We start from the raw sequence: 20,157 nt of genomic DNA on the forward strand, positions 1-20,157 counted from the left end.
GATTTTTTTACAAATGTATTGAATTGATTTCGTAAATCTCCTATAGCCATAACCACTTCTTTCATTTGTTGTTCGGATTTCGATTCTATTTCCGTTAACTTATCATCTTTGTGGTTTATTAATTCTCCCTCTTCCTTTATTACCTTCAAAAGACCTCTAGGATGAGAAGTGAGGAGCTCGATATTCTCCTCATTTATTGCTATTTTTAAAGCCTGGTCAAATGTTTCGGGTTCTCTTGACATGACTCTTTTTCTTATCTTTATGTCGACCCCATTCATAAATTGTACCTTTAACCTTTCATCTAACTCTTTCCCTTTGACTCTTTTTATTACCGCTATTTCAGCGTCATTGGCCCCCTCATGCGTTATTTCAACTTCTTCGGCCAGAGCTTGGAGACGTACCGCATAAGTTTGTACGTCCTCATCTCTCGCCTGGACGCATGCGTAGAACTTCTGGATTCTATAAGTGTAGGGAATCTTTTCGAAACGCTCTATCATTATTTTTTTAAATTCGTCATAATCATCTACTACCTTTATGCGCCTATCTTTTCTTACAAATTCTCTGGCAATACCAACTAATTTTAATTTAGCTACTGCCAGCACCTGGGCCTTTGACCATGCTGCTACTCTAGTCACATCCGCTAATGTATCGAAAAATTCGGATACTTTCGGATCTTTTACATCCCCTGAAAACACCGGTAAGAGCGGAATCATTCCACCTAAAGCCTGGTACTCACATGCGGCAATGAACGACGGAAATCGTCGACGGAAACAGTTGCCGTTCCGTCGTCTTTTCGTGTCCCGTGTACTCATGGGCGTAGCCAGAGTTTTGTTATGGGGGGCCTAGTGGAGGCCAACCTGACTCAAAATTGAATTATTTCAAATTATTGTTCATTATTGGGCACCGAGCAAGCCGTTCACCTTTTTTTAGTATTCAAAACTTTTATTTTAGCTTTAGGTTTTTACAAATCGACTCAACACTTTTTCGGCTGTGATTTCCTGGGGAGGGCACCAGGTTCCCTGGGAGGGGCCGTGCCCACCCAGGCTCCCCCCTCGCTACGCCCATGCGTGTACTCACATGAGGAAATTACCCTACAATTGAAACGCGCCATCTGCCAGCCGTAGATATAAACCAGCTACTACAGTAGGTAGACCACGTGCCAGTAGTCGAAAATGGTGTCTACCGAGATTGCTTTGTTATATCAATTAAACTTTTTAGGTTTGCCTTCGATTCATCGCAAATAAAAAAAATCTCAAAAACGAATAATTTGGATAGGAAAAATATTCTAAATCGTCGAAAGTTAGGAATATCGAATACTTTCGTCGCCGAATTACGCTTACTCCATTCCCAATACTTTACGCAGTAAGTAAGTCTATTTGACATTAATATTTAAATCGGATAGTAATATAGAGTATAAATGAAATATATTAGCGTATTAGTGTACAAATAAAGCTTTTTAGCTTGCCGACCGCCATAGTTCGAATGCTATCGTCCCACGTGATCTTTATGACGACATTGCTAAACCGTCTTCCTATTGGTCTAATTTTTACCGTGCCGCTTTCCGTCGCGGCAAAAGTTGAAAATTTTCAACTTCGTATTCCGTCGACATCGACGGCAAAAGTGACGTCATTTTGCCGTTCCGTCGACCGTTTCCTTCGTCCGTTGCCGCTTGTGGGTACCAGGCTTAATCCGCCTAACGTTATTGGATTACCAGCTAACGTAGCTCGCGGAGGTTCTTCCCTATCTCTATCCATTTTAAATTATCTCTATACTTATTACTAACTTAAAATAAATCAAATTATTATTATACTCCTTCAATACAGATTCGATCTATCTACATCAATCGACTATATGTCTCTCAATCCAAATCAGATCTCCCATCAATTCAATTCGAAAACCTTTCTTCTGGGACAGATTCAGACCCCACTCCTGCACCAGTTGTGAGTCTATTAGGGGATTTTTAAGTTCTGAACCCCACTCCTGAAAACCAATTGTGAGATCCGCCTGGGGTACAGGGTAGGTTGTTACGCCTGTATCGCTTACTAGGCAGCTAGTCGGTAAGACTAGTTCTCTGTCGTCTACAACAATGGTGCGCAAACTAGGGGTCGCGACCCCTGTTGGGGTCGCCAGAAGTTTTTTGAGGGTCGCCAAATATTTATGAAATGCATTATGCCTGCATGCTGCATACCATACAGTGTACATATAAAGAGTGAAGCGCCGTCACTCACTGTTTAATTGCAATTTCATGCAGAAGATTCAAGGATTTTCCTGAAAACGATCTTGGTTGGATTCGTGATCCATTTTCCTACGACATATGCAGTTCAACTATTCAAATTAGTGAGAAAGAGCAATTGATAGATTTAATTAGTGATTATACTCTTCGAAATCAATTTAAGACTCAGCCTTGCCAAAAATTTTGGCTATCCGTGGAAAAACAATATCCCGTTTTATGCAAGAATGCCATCAGGGTTTTAATACAATTTGCATCAACGTATTTATGTGAAACTGGATTTAGCAAACTAGTTTCAATAAAAACTAAATACCGCTCGCGTTTAAACCTTGAAGATGATATGCGAATTGCAATTAGCAACATACATCCAAACATCGATGAGATAATTAGAAACTTGCAGCCACATACATCTCATTAAAGGGAAATTTACTGATTTTTATGTTATACAAAAAGTATTTTCTTAAAATTATAAATAAAATTAATATGAGTCAGATATGATGATGTTTTTATTCGATGAAACGAAAGAAATGCGCGAAATATACATCGTATTTGTGAACATTTATCTCTAGGGGTCGCCAAAAATTTTCTCTCTACAAAAGGGGTCGCAGTAGAAAAAAGTTTGCGCACCATGGGTCTACAAGAACGGCCTTTTCCCATCTAAGGGAAATCGAGTGACGGAGGGTCTTTAGTTAAACTGAATTTTAAGGTGGAAGTCGGTGATGGCTATATCACCTTCCTTACGTCAGGGTCCCGACACCAGTTTGTCAATTATTCGATCCGCGGACAAACACGTGTGTGATTGGGTTATAGATCTGATTCAGAGACTCTAAAGGAGACATTCTTTAACAAATAAACAAGAATAAATTTAATTAAACGTAAACAAATAATAGAAATACAAATATATGATAAGGAGACAACTACTACAGATTACAGACTATAAGTCGTGCGAGATAAGGACTTATACGTTAACCGATGCGCGATCGAGAGAGAGAGCGCACAAAATCGTTAGAAACATACAACCTGTTTTAGTTGTCGTTCGTCTTTTTCTCTGTAGGCAAGGGACACTTTGGAGATAAAGTTCATTTACTTCTTTCCATGGGAGATCGGGAATGTGCACAAAATTAAAGTATAACTTTTAAGTGCTAACTCTGGAATAATTCTATGTGACTCGTCTAAGGGCGTTGGCCATCAGGAGAAAAATGTGTGGAGTCCTGACTCTTCCAGGTCTGTCGATGAACTCCCCAAATTCTGATAAATTTCCCCTATATCTCATGATTTACGACCAATCATCTTCCAGAAACTCTTTCATGTGAACGGATGAAAGGGGAATCAAAGAGGGGTAGACAGTTCCCATCTGAGCGAGATTTTTAGCCGATAAGGGAAAAACAGAGGATGTACTAACTTCCCTCGAAGGAAGTAACTAACATCTGTTATCTATTTTTCCCACGTTGGAAAACGTTAATTTCTCACCAAAATGAAATAATATTTTATGACAATATTTAACATTATTAATAAAATTACTGTTTTAGATCCAGGGACCTTTCAGATCTCACAACTGTAGCCTACACCGATTATAAAATGTTACTTTGAAAATTCTGCATAAAACAAACATATCTACGAAGGTTGACTTGTTAAATGTAATGTATTGATATAGGCTGTCCATAAATTACGTCCGTATTTTTCTCGAAATTTTTACTCCCTCTGCCTCAGTACCAATTTGTCCAAGTGTCCGAACCTCCTCCCGGCTTCAGATGTCCAATAAAACTCAATCTCCCTCAAAATCTTTACCACCTTATGAATAATAAAAGCTATACAAAGTTTATAAAATTTAATGAAATGAAACGGATGTCCATTGACGTTCAACTCCTCCCCTGCCTGTAGTCCGACTTGAATAACCTCTCTTCCAGTGTGAGTATCGTTTATGGACAGCCCCTATAAAATGAAATTTTTCTATTTAAAGAACTTAGAAAGTACAGAACAATCAAAAACTATTTGCACTAGCAAAAGTTATCTAAATGCTCCTCATACTGTTCATGTAAATTTTAATTTTTTTTCATATTCTTCTGGCTTTTTTTAAAACTTTCTGCCCTGTGGGCACTAAGAGGGCCTCTTTAATCAAGCCTATTATGGGTTCAGCCAGGCCCCCAATAGGGCGGCCGGGTGGTGAGGGACGGGACCCAACATATCCAGATGGACCATCCCTGGGGATTTTTCGACCTGCCAAGATTTGAACCCGGGTCCCCCAGAACGGTAGGCTTCCACCTTGACTACTCGGCCATCCGGTCGTCAATGTTCTGGCTATCTTCCATGTTGACAGAAATTTCTTAAGGGAATTAATCAGGCTTCTGATAGCTGTTTTCTTTAGGTCTTCTGGGATCATAATGTCCCAAAGTTGTCATTTTTTGCTGTCTGACTGTGAACAGAGTGTAGTGGTATGGTATTCACCATTTACTGAACTTATCATGAGGATATTCTCTAAGCAGAAAATCCAGGGCATAATCTCATAAAGCAAAGGCCTTTTGTTGTCACTTTTTACTCTGGAATAATAGTATTCTCACTTTTTGTTCCCATAAAAATGGACTAAATGTGGGACTACTATTCCGGAAGAAAAATGAGGACATAATCAAATAGTAGAGCCAGATTAACTATTGGGCTAGAACTTACCTAATTAATTATTTAGAGATATATAATAGCTACGTTCAAGCTCAACAGTTAATCTAGTTTTATCATTTGATTATTAGTATAATTGGAGTTGGGTTTACTATAAATGTGTGTGTATGTGTACACACTGATTCCTCATATTTTTAGTTTAGAAAAAATGAAAAAATTGTAAATACAATAGTGTATAGAAGTAATGTTGGTTAAGACTAGCATGTTTTCTATGGATCATTTTGTTTCAAAAACATCTTATATTAGAATATTTCATTTTTTATCAGATTTTCAATATTCTTAATTTAATGCATTGCACAGCTCTAATAACATAGATTCTAATAAAAATAAACACTGATCATTCCATATTGAAGACACATAATATAGGAGAGCGCTTATGAATCTTCAGCAGCATCTCTTGATACCAAAGCAATTAGTTTTGCTATTTAAAATAAATATGGTAATGCATATCACATGACTTCAGTTAGGTAAGATTAGGTAACTAAAGTAATTCTAAGGTAATTGTGTAACATTCTCTGAAGAACAACAGGGAGCATGTGCCTTGATTCCTCTGAATCTGTCTTGAGCAGCATCTATATTATCAAATTCCGGTATATGATTTTATATATTTAATATTAAAATAAATGAATCATTTTATATACTGAATTTTTAAAATTTTTTAAAACAAAAAATTTTAAATTTAATACATTAACCTAAAGATATTTTGTTTTCCTTGTTATATCAAGAGTTTTTAGATCATATTTAGATATGCTTGCTAAATGTATACAAGTTATAATTAAGAAAACAGTGAAATTAATTTAAGTTATATGTTTAGATAATAAGGTGTTTTTGGTGTAAAAGCATATTATTCAAATCATTGTTGTTATACAGAGATTGGAAAATAGATAGGGAAGAAAGTTATCTTTAAGTGAAACCTATCTTCCTATCTAATCTCCTGCTTAGAACTTAAAAATGAGGTCCCTTGTAATAAATAAAAGTGAGAAAGTCAATGAAAAAAGTGTAGAACTTTTTCACTGACTTTCTATCAGATCTTCTGCATAGTAGATAGAGAACAAACTTATTTTTATTCTGAGACTTCTCCCTTCTTTCTACGGACTTACTATAAAAAGCTTTAACATCATCATAAACTGTCAAATCTCCAAACTGATTCTTTGCATTCTTCTAGATAACTGATAACTCTTTCTGAAGTATTTTATTATACATTCAAATGTCATTCATATGAAAAGTTATATTGTGATCACATATAAAAATATTATTTGAACTTCATGTTAATTTAATTTTTTTGCTTTTTTAAATTATTTAAACATGATATTAAATTAATGAATAAAATATACTACTTTTAAGCATTATAATTAACTAATACTTATTTTAAATTAATAAAATAATACTGTATTATTGTTTATTGGAAGAATTTAAATTATTCATATATTGGACATTTTTTTAATCATATGTATTATAATCAATTGATTTAAAATATTATTTTTTTCTAAGTAAATTTACAAAATATAATGTTTTATAAAAATAATTTTCAAAAAATTATTAATTACATTTCAGAGACTTAATTTGGATTATAGGATTTTGAGAATATAGTTGTTGCTCAAGCAGATTCCAGGGACCAAGGACATGTCCCCTGTTAGTTTTTTTTTTTTTTTTGGAGAATGTTATGCAGTTATCTTAGAATTACTTTCAATCTATCCAATCTTATTTAACTGAAATCATGAGATATGCATTATTGTATTTATTTTTCTATTTTAAATTAATAAAACTGGTTGCTTTGGTATCAAGGCACAATAAGCACTTTCTATTAAATTATATGTATGCTAAAGTGGAAAAAAGTATAATTTTAAATAATAAATAATTTAAAATTATTAAAAATTAGTCCATAAAACTGAATATTTATCTATATATATAAATTTGATACGCTTCAAATACTATCAAGTTTCATTTCAGAGAATGGCTAAAAATACAAACATGGTTCAGGTATCATTTTGCTCAACATAAAGCAGTTTGAATTGAATATACAGTACATTATATAAATTTGTTAACAAATGTTATAAAAATATAGTTCAAGGAACTAGAAATAAACTTTTATGATTGAATATTTCAGCTATATAATAAATAACTTCATTAACAATAAGTTACTGTACAAATAAATAGCTAGCAGGAAGCCATCAAAATCAACAATTTTATTAAGCTTCAGTTTGAAAAACTTGTAGACCTATAAATTTCCACTATTGTCCATCTGTCCTTCCTTAATCTCAAGAATGGTGTTAGATAGATGAAAGTCAAGATCAGATATAGAAAGTTTAGGAACGAGAAGCCCCAATTAACTATACACAAACTTCTGGTCTAGACCAGAAATCGTGATTTCAATTCAAAAAATTTTTCTCTGAATGGACTTACATAGATGACCAGCATGACTCTCTTGTTATAAGGAAAAATATAATGTATAGGGAAAAGACACTACTAATTTGAGATCAAGAACATATATTTTAAATTAAATAATTTAAAAATATGATTAAAAATTGCAGCCCAGGATTTTGATGATGTCAAATTATTTTTGCTCGTTCAATTATGTATTCAATTTTAATTTATTCAATTAAAATACAATAAAATACAATCAATGAGCTCATTTAAAATTTGAAGTTTTACACAAAAATCATTATTGTAGCAAGTGTTTTCTGAGTTCATCTGCAGATGATTCACATTTATCTGTTCTGTGGTATTATAAGGTTATTTTTTCAACTTTGCATCTGGATTACAGGGTAGCAATATAGCATTCTTAAGACTGACCAACTTCAATTTGTGGTACCCTTGATTAACAGTGATAGTAGTAGTGGTGGCTACCTCATAGCAATCACTTTGTCCTGGGCTTTGCAAAAAACCTCTTAGACCTACCAACAGTTAGATGCACAAGTTTACTTTTCTTTTTGTTGGTAGGTTTGTCAATAAATCCATCAATCAGCACTAAGTGGTTGCTGCTGCAATCAATATTGACAAAATTAATTTACTTAAAAATATCTTGTTATTTTTAGTGTTGAAAAGTGCATGCATGTATGCATGTATTTTACTAATACATACTAGAATGAATGTATTATAGATTCTAAAAAAAATTAAAACAGTTTAGTTCTAAAATAAAAATTATTCTTAATTTTATTTTATTATTTAAATAGATAGTGTATGTGCTAAAAATAATGCAAAAGGTCTTTTAATTAATGCAGAATTAGCAAAGAAAAAAATTTTAAGATGTCTATTTCACATAGACAAAGATGTTCGTAAGAATTTTTCTTTTTTCATGTCATAAACTGGTGATGGTTTGGTTAGTGGTGTTATATTTAAAAATTTAAAATATGGAATGATGAATTGGCTGTTCTATTGGTTAAAAAAACTAAATTGCTAGATGGCATGTGAATGAACTTACCTTCCCATAGAATTAACATTGTACATTTGCCACTCTGCCACACCTGAACCATTGTACCTTTCTCAGTCCCTCTTCAAAGACATCATTTACAGGACCTTCATGCTATCAATAAGAATCAGCAGTAATCTGGCATTTTCACTCAATCTTGATTTCTGTTGTGTACTGATAGGTATACTGTAGAGTAACATGCACAATAACAGAAATCTAATTTATTTTAAACATGGACCCTTTTCACTTTGATAAAAAGCTTTGAAATCTGACAATTTTTACTAGTCATAAATAAAACAAAAATAATTAACATACAAGAAAAATCCTGCAGCAAGTTGCTTAACTTTCCCTAGTATTTGGTGGCACCATCTGTTATGATATTTTAGTAAAAAAACTTTTTATATTTTCATAATCAATATACATACATTAATATATAACATTATATTATAAAATAGCACAAACTACTTAATTTTGAAGGTAGGGATATGTTTTGTAAAATGTTGTAAATGCTAATAACAAATAAAATTGTCATGACGATCAGTCATTTTTTGGCTAGTTGCCATACTTTCTCTCTGTTATATATAACAGCCAGGAAAGTAAAAAAAAAAAAAAAAACACAGGTTGATGATGGATATGTAATTCAAAGCTGATAATTAATGTAAAGGATTAGGTTTTGCATAAGCTTATGTCAGTGGGAGCTCATCTATTGAAAGAATCAAATGCATTCAATTTTTTGCAAATGCTAAATGAGCATACAAGTACATGAATATTGCTAACCCCCTGGATAATAGTTTCTCCAACAGAAATGAGCACTTTAATTAAGGAATACAAAGAATTGAATACACAGGAAAGAACCAAATACAGCAAATCCTCACTTAACATCATTGATAGGTTCTTGGAAACTATGATATTAAGAGAAAATGCATACTGTATTTTACCAATTTTAACATAGGCAGAATTATATAAATCAAATATAATTTGTTTAACATTATTCTAATTAGATCACATTGGCAACCTTCATACTTCCCCTTGATAGAATTAATTTTACTGTTTATAAAGAAAATTCATCAACAGTAATTATAAATGATTATAAATGTACTTGTATCTTTCTTCAACATTATAATGAATGATGTTAAGTGAGGACTTACTGTACAGGTAGACCATCATTAATCTGGCAATTAGTAATCTGATTCCATCATTGATATGGCACTAATTTTGGCTAACCTAATTTCAAATTTCCTGTGTCACTGCATCAACCCATTGCTACTGTTTAGGGGTGCTTAACATTATCAGATGTATGATAATTTTACAAGAATTTTCATTTAATGCTTGTTTTTTTATTTATTAACTGATTTGTACTGATATATAGGTTATTTTAATTAAAGGTGGAATGAGACAGTTAAATGTTGAGTTAACTATATTCTACTGTAAGCATCAGTATTCCAGTGGTCACTTATCCAGCACCTTACAGGTTCCAATGATGCCAGACTAGTGATGATCAACCTGTACATTATTCAATTTTTTCATCATTAGACTCAATGGATTTTACTTTCCACAAATGTAAGCCATGCAGAGTCCTTGCATAGGGTCTCTTTTCCTACCAAATACGCCTATTAATAATTTTTGAAACCTTGTTTAAATAAATTTTTCATACATATTTTAAACAATTAAAGCTCAAAAACTAATTTTATTGCAGATTTCAAATTTTATTGAAACTCTGAGATTCTCTGAGAACATAAGTTAAGGAACTGTTGATATAAAGCATGAAAATGCTTAAGTTTTCTAAAATGTTTTCACTTGTGAAAAGCACAATAATTCGTAGTGGGACTGTTGTGTGGATGTGTGATTACCACGAGATTAGAGAAAAGGAAAGCTACTTAAAATTAAGTTTATGTACAATATATATACAGTATATATACATGTATATTTACACAAATACAAAAATTACAGGTTGCACTAGGACACATATAAAAACACTTATGTTCCCAACAAACTTGTCGGTACTCAGAGCTGGATATGATACAAGTCCTTGCTATAAAAATGCACGTATATCTATCACAAAAATACTCCTCAGACAATGTCAACTATTTGTAGTTCACTAATTCTAACTCGAAGTTCTAAATGTCCAGTCAGTACTTTTGTAGATGCGAACAGATTTTTACCTTCCATCCAATAATACAAAACCTGCACACACTTCTAGCCGCACCAGATGGTTTTTTGGGGCATCCTAACTCAAAGAAAATAAGCCTTCCATATCTTCAACAGAGCAGATCCTCACCAGGCAGGCAAAAGGTGATGTTGCCAATCCACATTTCCTTAAGTACCCCTTCCCAATTACTAACATGCTGCCAACCCCCTACACAACCAAAAATAAATAAATAAATTATGTATAGCCCAAAAACCTGCAGCGGCACACATTCCAAGAAAAACAGTTTAAATTATATTTCTATAACTTTAAAGTTACACAGTACAATACATAAATTGTACTCTATATAATAATCACTCTATATAATAATTTTATTTATATTTTAAATTTCAAAACATAATATATATATAATAATAATTATATATTAATGTTCTAAATATACACTACACCCTCAGTGCTTATGGATGTCAGTGTTCCGAAATTAGATCAGTTGTTATCAAAAATTTATTCATCAAAATTTCAACTTTTATGAAAGGTTTGACTTTTCAGGAAATGGGAGATTATGGAGTTGGTGCTTACACAAACTGGATGTTTGAGCAGGCACAATGCTAAAAGATTGCTGCACTCTTATTCATATGGTATCTGTCATACAGCAAGTTATGTTATTGTGGTTTTTTTTTCTTAATAAAATGAATTTTGCAAATTATGAAAGATGTATAGTTCATCATTAAATGCTAGCTTTCATTTAGTAAAGTTTTAATAATTCAAAATATTCAAATATTTTGTAGTAGATACATACAGTATAAAATATTAATTCATATATTTTTAATTGGAAAAATATATGAATTAATAGTTCAAATTGAAAAATATCTTCATTCAGTTAGCAACAAATAAAAGAAGCAGTTATCACAAGTGAGGGATCCTGTAAAAAAGAATATATTTTTAATATAAGAAAATTAATAATTTTTAATAATATAAATTAAAAGTAATAATAATTGATTCATTTTAGTGGGTGTGTAGTTAGCTGTCCAAACAGTAGGCCAAAAAAATGTTCCTAATAAATTTTATCTTTGGCTTCTTTAATAACAAATAGTTTTGAGTTTCCTTTTATTCTTCTTAACAATTATGTAAAATTTCAAAGTTTATAAAAGATCAATAATACTTAGATATTTATGAAAGATTATATTACAAACATATACTTTATTACTAAGAACATTTTTGAACATATAGAAAACAAAAGTAATGTCAACAGGACCACTTCACAGTTTTGTGAAATAATTGAAGTTGTGGACAGGATGGTATTATTTGGAGTCATAATCACCAGAGATGGTAGTGCACAGAGGAGCTTAAGAGAAGAATCTTGCTAACAAAAAAAAGCCATGTCATACCTTCAACCTACCATAAAGGACAAGGATGTGACAATTAAGACTAAGATTAGACTAGTAAGATCTCTTGTCTTCTCTATTGTCATGTATGGATACAAAAGCTACACTCTCAGAAAGTTTGAGCAGAAGAAATTGGATTCCTTTAAGGTATGGGATTGGAGAATACTCCTAAGGATACCATGGACAGCAAAGTAAATAAATATCTCAATCCTAGAAACCATCAAGTCTGAGATGTCTCTTAAGGCCATACTTCTTAAGCAGAGACTGACTTTTTTTGGCCATGTGATGCAGGCTCATGATGGACTAGAAAGAAAAATCATGCTTGAGAAGAAGCCACAGGAGAGGTTGACAAGGAATCAGATGGATAGACCAGACAAAGCAGGTCACTGGTATATTCTTGCATGAACTGACAAACCTTATAAAGAATAGAATACTTTGGAGGCACCTTATCCATCAGGTCACCAGGAGTCAGTGTCAACTCAATGCCACATAACAACATACACAGTATATTCATATACATTTGCAGAATATCTACAAAGTTACAGATCATAAGAGACATTCTGAAAGAGCATATGTGCATGAATCTCTATTCATGCACATATGCTTATGATAGTCAACTATAAATTTTTATATTTGAAGTTATTTTAGTGCAATAAACTATATGATCTTCTTTCTTATTGTTTCATTTGCTTTAAACAGATAGTAATATCATAATTTTAAGTAATCAATGTTAAAACTTTCACACAGAAAGAATACTATAGTTTACAAACTATGATTTGTACCATACCATAGAATATGTAAAAACAACAATCATCTTACTCTTAAAACAGTCAGTTATGCATGAATAATTTCCAGTGAACAAGTATTAACTTATTAATTACATTTAATTAAATTGCCTCAATGTCCTTTTTTTCCTTATTAATATGTAAATTTTCTACTATAAATTTGACTATCTTCTATTATCAGGACTTATAATCTTTGTAATATTATCTGTAAAACCAGTATAATAAGTCTGATAATAGAAGATAGTCGAATTTATAGTCGAAAATTTACATATTAATTATTAATTACATGTTTAGCATAATTGTTCAACCATCTTCAATATGTTACATTCTACCATAATAGCATGTAAAGTATCTTAAAGTTAAGTTTGTCAATGCATCTAAATAACTGACTTTCAATAGCTATACAAGGAAGCCATAAAGTCTGAAAACAATAAATGAATATACATAAATTATTTATTGATATTGCGTTACAAGACATGATATGTTCAATGCACTGTGCAAAATTGGAATGAATGACAGAGAAATAAAATATTGTCATATATGTTTCCAAATTTTATGGTCATTCTGTATAAATATTAGCTTTTATTCTAAAATCATATTTTCAAATTTAAAAAATATTTCTTTATTTCTATTTCTAGGAATATAGGCATTCCTACAAAGCACAATATCTTGTATATGATTTGACAGATGGGTAACTATAAAATACATTATAGATAATAAATATTTTAATTATGTAGTTATATAAATATAGATAATAAATATCTTTATTTATTTATTAATGCATTTAGGCATGTTTTTCCACTTCTATCCAAAACACCTGCCATAGAACTTCAATATGCATCTTGGGGACCTAGTGGTAGTCAATTAGTAAGTCATATATTTGATATTCTATGACTTATTTACTTATAAAATATAGATTTTATCAAGAAAAAAATAAGTTATTGGATTTTTTTATTTATAAAGTATTGAATTATTTTTCCAGATATATGTATATAATAATGATATTTACTATATACCACAAATAACATTGGAACCAAGCCCTTGGCAACTCACAAATACAGGAAAAGATGGTGAAATCTTTAATGGAATACCTGATTGGGTTTATGAAGGTAATAATAAATATTAAAAGTATATTTTTAGGGATTTAATAATATATTTTGTGTTTTTATAAATTATTCAAATAGAAAATATTTTATTATTTTCTTTTAGAGGAAATTTTATCAAGTAACAATGCTATTTGGTGGTCAGACAGTGGGAACAAAATTTGTTTTGCTTTATTTAATGATACAAATGTAGATATCATGACATATCAAATGTATGGTTCATATAAAGATTTCAATAATGTTTATCCTACTCCTATAAACTTGAGATATCCAAAGGTAATTTAGTTTAATTATAATTAAATATAATCAACAAATTTTGTGGATAAATTACTAGTATATTTTTTTTTTTATTCTAGCCAGGAAAAACAAATCCAACAGTTACTTTATTTGTCATTGATCTTTCTACAACGAATCCACCTTTACAGAAAATTACTCCTCCTGAAGATTATGTAGATTCGTAAGTTTGTTTACATTTATAATATATATAATATATTAATATATAATATGTAATATATAATATAATATAATATAATATATATAGTGTGTGTGTGTGAACACCTCCATTTAGCATTATTGTTTCTTTAGCAGTGACATTAAAGACAAATACTGTAGATATAAAAACAAAATATCAGTTGCAATTTTATTATACAGTGCTATATTTCATAATAAATTGCTTATTAAAAATTTGTGTAATTTATATTTTTCAATAAAAATTATAAATACTGTACAGTAATTGAAAATTTAAAAAATAAATATTGAACTTAGAGCATCAAAACATAAAATTAGAGTAAAAATTCTCTAAAAACCAAAATAAAGTTACTACTGTATAAAAATTTTAGAATTTTTCATTCAAAAGTAAAGAAATCTTTTCCTTATACATTATGCAGTGAATTTGAAATTTCACATCTTTATGTGAATTGACAGTACTTAAAACCAATAAATAAACAACTTTTAATTAATATCAAAAGGAAATATAAATGATAATTGATCTGTCCACCTGTTTTGCTTATTTAGATCTTGATGAATTTATTGTTTCACCTGCAGTGATAGTTTCATGGACAATGATAGGAATAAAATACCATACATATTTTGTTGCAAAAAGTAATTCAATGGTAATTGATGATTTAAAATGTATTGACTCAAGTGTTTTTAAAATTTGGGGGACCAAAAAAGCACGATATGTCTGAATCAGTGATATAATGATGTGCTACTGTACAGTGCCAACTCGAGGCAAGTTTTAGGATGGAGCAAGATCCTATTATGGCACCCCCATTGGTTGCCCCTAATTTATACCCTTTAATTTTCTTTACCGCTGAGGCTGCTCCATTCGCCCTATGGTAGGACCGGCTCTGCTACTGTATTAGCAACAGTACAGTTAGATTCTATAAGCTAGTGGCATAGTGTCATTTTTCATGAGGGTGAAAATAGAGGACAAAGAAATAGAAACAGGGAAATTCTCTCATTCATACAACAGAAGAAAGTTGAATGGATCTAGGAGTGGATATTCTCCAAAAAATGAGAGTCCAGCATTAGATAAAGAATGTGTGGAAATCAATTTACAAAGTCTAGCTTAGTTTGGTTAATGTTTTTTTTTCCCATCTTATTTTTATTGTTAACAAAGTATGTATATATATATATATATATGTATTGTTATTAGCCTTTGCATTTTGTCTTTTATATTTAAATTTTGTTTTATGTTGTTTATTTTATTTTTATTCTCCATCATTTATATTTTTATTTGTAAATTTAAACTGTACTTGTTTTATTTCATTTAAAGTTTGTATGTTTAATTACTGTTGTATGTTCTAAAACTAAGGATGATTCATAAACTGGACTGAAAATGTTTTTGTGCATTAAATAGTATTTGATGGAGATATTTAAGGTGTAGATTTTTTAAAACATGTTAAAAATAATGAAATATCAAAATATGAATAATTAAAATGAAACTAAATTTGCAACAAAGCATAAAAATATTTTTGAATTCAAGACTCTGTGAAAACCTTTACCAAGAAAACAATTTTAAATAATTTTATTCTTTTATTTTGAATTTTCTTTGCCATCAGCCTTTTCATTTGCTTTCTGTCTACTTCTTCCAACCCTGAAATCAAGATTTTCAGTAATAGGATTTCTACCTCCCTAATAATCACTATATCTTGGTCCATTTTCTTCCTTTTTAAATGGACTACTAGTTAACATTACCTTAACTCCTCATCTGGAACAATTATTCGTTCTGCCATCATATAGAAATCTTCAGTATCTTATTTCTTTCTGATCTCAGAAGTCCTTTAACTTTCCAAGAACATTAATGAGAAATTAATTGATTATTTATTCGTTTATCATTTAAATAATATACATATTTTGAAATTATTTCCCGAACATAACATATAAATTTTAAACGCAATGTATTCTAATTACATACTGTAATCAGTTGGAACATCTGAAAAAAAGCATTTGATTTTTGTTAGCTGTTTTGTTCTATATTGTTTTTACCTGATGATGTCTATTTTTATATAGACAAAAACATTAGTAAATTTTTTTCACAGTGCTGGTTTTGGTTTTGTGTTGTGTGTCCTTTAATCTGCTCTTCTTAATCTTTTTAATTCCTCATTAATCTTTTCTACCAACTGAAGAAAATCCAAAAAATAAAAAAAAAAAGGAAATTTTTTCAACATCAACAAATTTATTTAACGTATTAGGCATTCGCCTGTTACAGGGACGTGCTATTTTAACATAAATTATTGTAACTTTACAATCAATAACTTAACATAAAATTTATATCTTAGTATCTAACATATATTTCAGTTTTAGTTCTTGAATAACCATTTATTATTTGAAAAATTTCCTCATATAGTTATAAAGATTAAAGATAGTGTTAACATTTGCTCTGTTCAATATCTTGTACATATCAATTTCATTCGTACAGTTGGCTATCTGCTTAATTTCAGAACTTTGATCATTTTAGTTTTCATTGTCGCATTCACTAAAAATGTGTATTTTTGATAATGGTATACTACAATTTGAGCATTTGGATTGCAAATATTCTTTGTATTTATTTCCTAGCATTATTCCATTTTGATTTAATCTTAATTGTATAAAGAATTTTTTAACATTAAATGCAAGATTTGTTAGCATATAATCATTGATTAATGGATAGTTTAAAATTATTTTATACCGATTACTGTTTTTTCTTTTTTGAATGTCTTCGATATCTTGTACGATGGAATATTCCATTACTCTATGTATTAATAGCTTACTTTGTTGTTCAAAACTGTTAGTCTGATCCAAAAATAATTCCATANTCTTTATTAAAATGTTAAAGTGCTTTTATACTTAATTGAAATTTTTTAAATTTAAATTAATAAAAATAAATTTTCTAAACTATTCTAGATATTACTTTACATCCGTGAACTGGGTTGATGACAATAGATTATCTATAACTTGGTTACGTAGACTTCAGAATTCATCAGTAATTAGTATTTGCTATGAAAATCAGAAATGGAACTGCATAAAAGTGAGTTTTATTTGTAAATTATGTTAATAAATAATTTAATGTGAAATTTTTAACATTTCATAAGCATTACTATAACAAATTCTCATTTACCAAACTTTTTTAATTCTAATTTACATGTACAGTACAGTTCATTCTTATGACTTCAAAAGATGTCAGACTCTGAGTATTATGACATCTTATGACAATCCTATATTTTCCAACAGATGGCCTCAAAATGTCTGAAGGACATCATAATGTTTCACCTATAAACATGCTAAAGATGTTTCAATTATGATGATTTAGAGATTTCTTAAAACCTTTTAAGGCAGAGGCTTAATAAGACACTTTCATTCATTTTCTTCATTTTTGAAAGACATCAGTCAAAGAAAATGTAGAATATTTTGATTCTGTTGGCAATGTTTGTAAAAATACTGTATTATTTCAAAGAAACACTTCTAAAAAATATTTTATTAAAATTTTTACAATCTATTACAACTGGAATTCAAAATACAAAGTTATTAAAGTTAAGTTTGTAATTCAACAAGTTACTCAACTTGTTTTTGAACACTTTGTACTAGTTAGTTGCTAACTACTCTGTACAAGGAAAAACGGCAACATGTGTTAACTTATTCTACAAATTAAATTCATTGCTTGTTCTTGAGAACTTGATTCTTACAAGTGTTCGATTCCAAAATCCTGGTTAATTCCAACACAGATCTTGACCTGTACATGGCTGTCGTGACGGCCCTATCAAACCAAGCTCATGAGATCCATATAAGCTCTTCACATGTTGAGAGCTTATATGGGACCTGGGAGGAGAGTAGACCCCTTTTACTTTTTTACAAATCTCTTGCTATTTTTTCTTTGAATAAATGAAATACATGGAATGTTCCTTTATTAATAAAATGCAGCTGTAAAGATTTTATTTTTTGCTAGTAAACATAACAATAATTTATACAAACAGGAACTATTACAGGCCTCTAAGTTTTCTCCAGGCCCCCAGAAAATTTTCAGCTCCACATCTTGTAGCCCTCAGTCCATATGTCTCCTTATCATATGACCTTCATTTCTCTGACAAGATTTGAAATAATTTTGGAAGTACAGTTTGTCAAATGACCATTATATCTGAAGATTTTACTTACTTGTCTAAAAGTGGCATCTTAATTTTCTCATTTATCTAGGGCTAGGCCATTCTTCATAATGAAAAACCTCCTCTGTTTTCATGTTAGGCAAGTTTCTGACTTATAGTAGAATTTAACATAGAAAGTCATTCCATATCAAGTAATTTTTCCATTTTGGAAGGTTTTCAGTGTATTCAGGTTCCAATTTAGACAGTTATCACTTTATAATATAAATATCTTATAATAAAGTCAGGCTTTCTGCCAAATCATCAGACTATGATTAGGCTAAGTTAATTAAATTACAAATTTAAACCTACCTCTAAACAAATTACTTTATAATTTGTTTAGAGGTAGGCAGTTAAGCTGCTATCTTGGATAATTTTAATAATTATAATAAATTAATTTTAATTTAAGATTTCTGGAGGAAAAGAATTGGCCAGGAATGGGACTCAAACCTGCAACTTCCACTTACCATTTAGATACATTGCCAATTATGCTACCCAGTTCATTTTCAGAACTACTAATTTAGATATTATCATAGATCATGGCTTAAATGGCTACCTCTAGACCAGTGGTTTCCAACCTTTTTTGACTTGCTTACCCCTTGGCAGCCTATTTTCCTAAGTTTCATTTCCCATTTTCACTAAGTTTTATTTGCTTATTAGTCAAACTGTGGTACCTTTGTGAATTACACAGCACTGTACAATTACATATAAAAAAGTATTTTTTAAATCAAAAAGCATTAGAGGAAAGACACAAATAAGTATAATAAAAATATAATTATATTTTTACTTAAAACTAAGCATCAAGTGCTGTGATGTCACCAAAGGCTTCAATGCAAAATCCAAATATTCTGATAGTACACTCATTGCCATAAAAATTAGCACACCAAGAAAGAGTTGTTGTATCACTGTGAAACTTGGCATGCAGAAAAGTCTCAAGCAGATATGGAAATGATTATGATTATGAGATGATATGAGTAATAGAGTAGTGGCTGATTGTGTAATGCCAGCAGAAGGTGTCAAACTGTGTTCCCCTTGACCTATAAAAAAACACATAAAGACAACCTGTCTGTGGTTTACCTGTTGCAAAGGGATTCTGTATCAATTAGAGATGCCTTTATGTTTCAATCAATCAATCAATTAATTATTTTATTGATGCATAAAGATGCATGTCTACTAGCACCACTAGGCATAGCTGGACATGGGTTACAGAAAAATAGATTGCAAATAAACAATTTCACATAAACATATAAACGCGGACAATATATAAACTTTGAAGTGGATACAGTAAGCAATGGGCAATTAGTATATACAATGCAATAGTACTGTACATACAGTACATGGAATTTGCAAAGGAATAAAACGTGACAATATAACCGTAGAATAGGCCAATACAGTTATAGAAGGATTAAGCATATATGAAGTCACAATTAATTGTTGATACTTGAGCAACAAAACATATACAATGGAGAGCATATAATATACAATGAATAAATGGTGAAAACAGAATACTAAGAATAAAGTACACAGTGCTGATAAATACACAAATACAATGTAATAGCATTAGCAGGAAGAGAGACTATACAGTATATATGATCTGAATTACATATTACCTAGAAGTTGAGTTACTAGTGGGGATGTTAGTCCTCCTGTTGTACTTTTTTTTTGTTTTTTATGATCATCATTTCCCCTTACGGGGATCAGTCATCCTTGTCCCGCCAGTGGCACCACAAGGAAAACGTTGCTTTATTGACAATTAAAATATTATAACATACAACTTTTTGCAAACAACAGTTAAGATTAAATAACATTAAAA

The 20,157-nt window shown here is 30.5% G+C and overlaps 1 protein-coding gene across 1 annotated transcript in view; it reads left to right on the forward strand.

The window, feature by feature from the left end:
• The window catches only part of LOC111621306 (prolyl endopeptidase FAP-like), a 48,012-nt gene extending 30,623 nt beyond the window's left edge, over window positions 1-17,389 (forward strand). The window contains exons 2-7 of the mRNA XM_023363390.1: window positions 13,264-13,316; window positions 13,414-13,492; window positions 13,608-13,734; window positions 13,835-14,004; window positions 14,085-14,185; window positions 17,116-17,389. Coding sequence (XP_023219158.1) covers window positions 13,264-13,316; window positions 13,414-13,492; window positions 13,608-13,734; window positions 13,835-14,004; window positions 14,085-14,185; window positions 17,116-17,266 — 681 coding nt within the window. The 3' untranslated portion in view covers window positions 17,267-17,389. The remainder of the gene's footprint in view (window positions 1-13,263; window positions 13,317-13,413; window positions 13,493-13,607; window positions 13,735-13,834; window positions 14,005-14,084; window positions 14,186-17,115) is intronic.
• Window positions 17,390-20,157: the final 2,768 nt, after the last annotated feature.

This window comes from Centruroides sculpturatus, unplaced genomic scaffold (assembly GCF_000671375.1).
Source record: "Centruroides sculpturatus isolate CEXI.00-Female unplaced genomic scaffold, Cexi_2.0 scaffold86, whole genome shotgun sequence".
In the NCBI taxonomy this organism is placed as follows: domain Eukaryota; kingdom Metazoa; phylum Arthropoda; class Arachnida; order Scorpiones; family Buthidae; genus Centruroides; species Centruroides sculpturatus.